General features: G+C 40.5%; 1 protein-coding gene across 3 annotated transcripts in view; it reads left to right on the top strand.

Moving 5' to 3' along the window:
* LOC108755952 (rho guanine nucleotide exchange factor 10-like) overlaps positions 1–6,830 on the top strand; it is a 19,031-nt gene that overhangs the window by 3,897 nt on the left and 8,304 nt on the right. The window contains exons 4-5 of one of the 3 annotated variants that reach the window (XM_018499425.1): positions 163–450; positions 579–757. In XM_018499425.1, the coding sequence (XP_018354927.1) occupies positions 163–450; positions 579–757 (467 nt within the window). Of the gene's footprint in view, positions 1–162; positions 451–530; positions 758–3,313; positions 4,188–6,830 lie in introns of those variants that run through there. The other 2 variants (XM_018499424.1, XM_018499426.1) reach the window with 2 other exon arrangements.

Here is a 6,830-nt window from a genome sequence, read left to right as displayed (position 1 = left end):
TATATAGAGAGAGAGAGAGAGAGAGAGAGAGAGAGAGAGAGAGAGAGTTAGTAATTTTAGTAATAATCGTTATTTAAAATATGTAACGGCAGTATAATGTAAAATGTCGCGAAAGAATTAAGCAGATATATATTTTCCAATTATACCCGATAAATTTTTCAGCAAGCAATGCCATCGCACGTTACACGGATCACGAAGGTCGCTCGTGGCAGAAGAGGTGCGTCGCGTACAATCGCGGCATCGTCGTGTACTCGGGGAACTCAATTTAAGCGTGGAGGCAATGCTAATGCCAACCACGGTTGACAATAACGAAGAAGAAATGGCGCAGGAAGCTCATGGAACCTCTACCGAAGAGCTCTTACCTTCGGTTAGCCCCGCTGACGATCTCCTCTCTCGCGTTGGATGCGACATGGACAGCGGTTTCAGTGGGAGTTCCACCGCGAGTTACAGGTACTTTGATAAAATGTTCTGCCTTCATCTGCGCTTGAATACACTCACAAGAATATTATGTTTTTCAACGATATTTTCAGTTCTGCAAGCAAATCTATCTTCCAGTCTTATTTGAATTCGATTCACAGATCGGGTTTGGGTTCTTTAAGACGGGGAATAGTGAGAACGAATGGTCCGGAACCGATAGGCGTTCTACGTAAGACGAAAGCCGCCATGATTTGGAAAAAAGGTTGGAAAGGCTGGAAAAAACTTCACTCCTTCGGGAGCAGCAACAGTAACAGCAACAGTAGCAACAAGACACTCGTTGGTGAGTCTGATAAATCATTAATAATATTGATTTCATTCAGCGAAAGATAAGGTATAAAGAGACATATGGTAGCTAAAGTATTCAACGGTAACCCATCTTCGCTGTCGTCTTTATCACGTTCTCGTCGTTTCGTGAGTATGATAATCGTGCTCGGTAGTCGATTGCAGACTGCGTGCGGCTATGAATTACTTGCGCATGAGCAATCCGTTACAAATTCTCAATGCGTAGTTCGTTGCGCGGCAAGAATACAAACACGGCGTTTTTCCTTGAAGCGCGTTTCTTAGAAGCAAGAAAGGAAAGGACGGGCAGCGATTTCTTCCTTCTCATTTTACATATATACATTCCGAACGAAAAATCGTTATAAATGAGAGAAAGGGCGAAAGAGAGGAAAATAGAAATGTTTAAATATGTATACCTATCGTAATCACATTGGACAAGTCGTAAAATTTCAAGAATCACCCGTGACACAATTGTTATGATCGGAGAAAGTGACTACGATTTACGAAAAAGAAAATGATTACGGAATTGCTCGGGAAACGGATACTCGAGCATTGTTCCTACGCCCGTTTCAAGATGTTTTGTCGCGTATAACTGCGCAAGTACGCATAGCCTTTCTTTTTATAAGAATGCCTGCTCGCGAGTATGAACACACGAGTACGTTCATATACTCGGCCCGTGCGCTCGCGTGCATTTAGCGAATGGAGTTAATTATTGGTACTTGGAAGGGGTCAGCCGTGGGGTCGCTCGGTGGAGAAGCAGATGCGAGATCACGTGAAACGTCCGCCCCTCTCTTCTCTCCCTCCCACCTCCCCCTCTCTCTCTCTCTCCCCCCCCTTTTCCTTCTGCTTACGTCGCATAACCCTCTTTCGGCTTTGCACGCTCACTTGGATTCATTATATTTATTTCCCTGGTTGTCAATCGCTCTACAAAAAAAGTTGACGATTTCTCACGATTTAGAATAAATTAAGGAGATTAGCGTATCGTAATAAATTTGTGAAATAACATATTCCTATACAAGTAATATATAAAATATATATTTAACACAAATGTAAATGTTGAGGGGCACGAGGACCATATTCGATCAAGGCGAATCTTAGGACGGAACCCATAGACCTCAAGATTCGAGTCTTCAGGTTTTCAGCTAGTGCTTGAGATGTCAGCTAGTGCTTGAACCAATCAGAGAGCCGTATTAGCATCTTAAGATATTGCTTGAGATTGTCTTGAGATTATGAATGAGACAATGATTTCCGATCTTAGTGCCTAATAATATTTTTGTGTGAATTTTTACACAATTTCCAGTTCAAGCATTGTAAAAATTTATCCGCCTTGATCGAATATATATATATATAGTTTTTTTCATTCATTTGTATGAAACATTCTCGGTCCATTTTCACTTAATATTAAAATATATATATACGGGTTTGTATGTTTTAATTAACCGAATTATTTTCTGTACGTAATATAAGAATCTGGAAGAAAATAGTCTCATTTATATGTTCAAGAAGACCTTGATCGTTTTCTTCTTACGTTTATCTCAATCTCTTTGCATTAATAAGTAATTACTCGTGTGGAATTTTCTTTTATTGACACAAAAGATGTAGAGTAGAAGAAAAGAAGAGAGGGAACACTATTACAAACTAAGCAGCTTCATCTATGAGCATCTTAAAATTGAGAACGAAGCTGAGAACGAATGTTTCTAAAACGTTAATTTCTAGAGTCAAAACTAATGAATGCTTACATACCTACATATGTCTAACTGTAACTATATACATATTTCTCAGCAAAAAAAAGCAATTTCGCAGTTGTTGTAAGAGCCTTTAAGATATGACTGGTTTATGTATGTAGATCCAACCAGATCCAACGAGGAACTAAGGACAAGATCAATCGTGTTAAAAAATTACATATTCAGATCGGAAGTTGATTGCACGGCAAGTGGCGCCGTCTAGCGGTAAGGCAGCGACGGAATAGTGTTAAACGCGTTCCGTACCGGTCGAGTTGCATTCGTATTTGCACACATATACAACATATATATATATATATATATATATATATATTTATATTCGTAATGCGAGACCCCTCGACGGGGTCCAGTAGCGAGAAACTCACTTCGATTCACACAATATAATTTCGCGTACCGCCCTCACGGTAATAGAACGAAAATTACTTTTATTACCCGGCTCCAATTACTCTCGTTAACACGTCACGTCGATTTGTAACAATCGCCGTACACCTTACGCGGCATATATTTCCAAAGAGTCTCACAATGTACAATGTATGCCACACACCGCCTAGCGATGGCGTCCCTCTTTGCCCAAAGCGAGATTATCTCGCGTCTTTCTCTAACGCTCTTATACTATCTCGAGTCGTTCTCTATTACTCTTATTACGACTTAATAGTACAGCTATCGCTATGTATATATACACACACGCATATATATATATATATATATTTTTCTTTCTCTCTTTATATCCCTTCTCGCGCGGTCTGCACCGCGCCTCTTCCTCTCTTTTATATTCATTCACCGTCTCTCGACCCGTCCATCCACCTCTGTTCTCTCCTCCTCTTTCGGCCTCCGTCGCCGTGGCCGCCGTACACAGCTGCGCTGCCGCGACTTGCGAGCTGTTTGTTGGTGCGTTTCACTCTCGATCGCTCGTACTTTCTCTCTCGTTTGTGTCGGCTGCAACAGCCCTCCTTTTGCCTTCGTCGTGTTGGCCGCTCGCGTTCCTTCCTCTTTCCCGCCCGGCCACCCGCTCGCGCTTCGGTCTCCGTTTCCTCCGTGCCGTGCCCTTCGCCTCTTTCTCCAACCTCCCGGCGTCAGTGTTGTAGCGAGCGCGGAGGGCCGGAGCCAGAAACACGCGGCGCGGCCATGTTGACTCGCTCCGATCGCTCGCTCGTCTCGCCTCGCCTCGCTTTGCTTCGCTTCGCTTCTTCGTCGAGCGCGACGCGGCGCGGGCGCGACGCGGAGCCGGATCGTTCTGTCCTTCCTCCTCTTCCTCCTCGTCGCTCGACGCCGCGGCCGTTGTTGTTAATTGTGCGGGCCGCAGCCGGCCGCGTGCGCACGTGTCCGATGTGATTTTTCGCCTCGTAAAATCGCGTAATAATCGCTATTCGCTCATCCCGGGCCGTTTGTGCGTGCCTACGGTGCGTGCATACGTTTGCGCGGGCGTGCGTGCGTGCGTGCGTTCGTTTATCATGTACATATGCGCACGCTATGAATTCGTGTGTGGTAGCGCGATCGCATTCCGCGAACGCTTAGAACGATGATGGAGTGAGTGAGAGAGTATAGAGAAAGGGGTGTATGTGTGTGTGTGTATGTGTGTGTGCGTGCGTGCGTGTGTGTGTGTGTGTGTATTACGCGAGTAAATCATCGTAAGGAACATTTGCCTCCGCGAGATGGAGGAACTGCACAACGGGGTTGTCCTCATCAAATGTAAGTAGGCGAATTTTCCGAAAGAGCTACGCGTCGTCTCTTGGTCCCTCTCTGCATCTGCTCCTAGTCTGGCCCATTTGCTTTCGCTATACTCTCAAATTGTCCCTCGCGTCGGATTCCGTCGATCATAGCGATCGAACGGGACGAAGATTCGAAGCGGAAGCGCATGTGATTTTATTTCGAACGCAATTCGTTTTATCATGAAGCACAGAGTTGTCACATTCCGAGGCAGAATCTGGCGCGTCTACGTCGGCAATGGTTGTTGGAGCGTTGACGCGATTACATTATGTCAGCGGTACCGGTACCAGTTTCCGGTTAACGCGACGATATACTAACGTAACGACCGATGGTTACTCAGAAGCTACGTTTTACGACGCGCAGACGACAGGGAAGATCATTTACATTCATACCTCTTTCCCCCCCATTTTGTTCCCGTTTTTTTTTAAATGCCCAGTAAATTTAGAGGATTGTCGAAAGACATCACTTGATAGTAGCCTGCAGTTCTTGATTGAAATTCAATTTAAATTAAGATTAAGAGAGTATTCTAGTCTAGAGCATGAAAATGTGGGCTGTTTTTGAGAATTTATTTCAACAAAATAGCTGTACGTATTCTTCTTCATTTTTACACATCTTTTACATCTATAGTAAATGTCCATAAATTTTAATATAGTTAAATGTTTATTAGGATTTTTTTGTTATGTAAATGTAAATTAAAAACAAAATATAAGAAAAGATATTTTGGTGATTGACACGATTTTGTAGGCTTCCAACTTAACGAAATTAAAAATTCAAGTGGATTTTTAGTTATTACATACGTGGGTGTAAAACTGTGATAAATAAAAAGTATTGCACATTGTTAAAGTGGCGCGGTTTTGAAAGACAAATACTGATTTTTTAACAAAATTTTTGAATTTAACATCTATGAAAAAATAATTTATTTATAGACATCGAAATAATCTCTATAGAATTATTGCAATGTCTATAAATTAACTTAAGAATTATACTTTACGTGTTAACGACTTTATATTTCGAGAAAAACGTATTAAGTCTTAAATACAATTGCATTACAAAAATTGAAATTTATAAACTCTATGACGATGCAAACTCTCCTCTAATTCGAAATGCTCATATTTTTCTACAGTCTACACTTGATAACAATTGAACGCGTTTATGGAATGATTTGTACGTTTTAAAAATACTTACATTTTTGTTATTTTGACGAAAATTTGTGAGATTCTCCAGGCCAGTATGTACCTAATCTTATTTTAAGACTGTCTTAAGTAATGTCTTAAGATGCTAATACGGCTCAATGATTGATTTATGACATCTTAAAATTATACAGTTATAAATATAAGATCCGACTGTAAATACCGGCCTCAATATTATATTTATAAAATGTATAAAAAAAAAAAAAGAAAAATTGATTTCTTTTTTAGTTTTAGATTAGAATATCCTTTTCAACTCTGAATTAGACACGACGATAGCTTTAAATTTCAAATCGCTTCAATCGCACATTTTTGATATCTTCTTATTCAAATGTTTCGCTATTTAGCAAACTTAAATTTTGATTTTACAATTCGGAAACATGCCATTTTGTTTTTTGTCAGAGTTATTATACATAGAAAGAACGAATTCGCTAAAGTAGTTAAAAATTTAACTATTTACAGATACAAATCTGAAAATGATATTCTATCGAATTATTAAAATAATTATGTAGGATACTTAAGTGTAACGAGCGAAAAATTTTGACTTTCTGGCAACTCACTTGGGCGTCTTACATAATTATTTGGTGGTAAATAACAAGATTATTTTCAGATCTGTATCTAGCTAAATTATATTATATGCTTTAGCGAAAACCGTTCTTCCCGTGTGCATATAAAAATCTTTACGTCTGGTTGGACGTGAAGAATTCGAGGTGTAGTCTTGTGTACACAGAAGCAGGCATATTGTATACTTTCAGAGTTGTCCGTCCACCAAGCTTCGTATGTGTTACCATATATGTCGCAATAGAATTTTCATTGTAATCACACACACACACACACACACACACACACACACACACACACAAAATAATTAAATATTGTGTAATTTCATTAAATAGGTTACAATGTCATAGTTAATCGTTGAATTCAATAACTTTTACTTCAAATTGTATCCCACTGTAGATACTATAAAAAACGTTACATTAGATAGAATTTATTTCTTATAAACATTTTACGAAAAATTTCGACAACACCGGTGTTAAGCGAATCCCCTAAGAAGTCAGAAGACCGGATGGATCGATCGTGGCAGATGAATTTATCGACGTCGCTCTAGCATTTACGTCTCGAGTATGATTTCGATGATATCGAGTTTACGTCAAATATATCGGCCTTGCATAGAGCATTACGCTTTCGCGCCGTAGTTAATTATACTTTCGGGCGCGTTATATCGTCGCGCACTCCGGAACGGCCATTGAAACGCCCGCATCGACGAAGATTAGGACGTTTGCGTCGGCGCATAGATGCGGACTGGATTTCCGTTCGGATTTCGTTTCGTCAATCCATCTTCTTGCTCGATTTCCGTCGATTTCCCCCGGATCAAAGATCAGATCGTAATTGTTCGCCGGAGCGAACGATCGGTCGATAATCGAATCTTTACGGC

The sequence above is a fragment of the Trachymyrmex septentrionalis genome, unplaced genomic scaffold (assembly GCF_001594115.1).
Source record: "Trachymyrmex septentrionalis isolate Tsep2-gDNA-1 unplaced genomic scaffold, Tsep1.0 scaffold9, whole genome shotgun sequence".
NCBI lineage: Eukaryota > Metazoa > Arthropoda > Insecta > Hymenoptera > Formicidae > Trachymyrmex > Trachymyrmex septentrionalis.
Note: the sequence above shows the minus strand (reverse complement) of the source record. Positions and strands in the feature narration are given on the sequence as shown.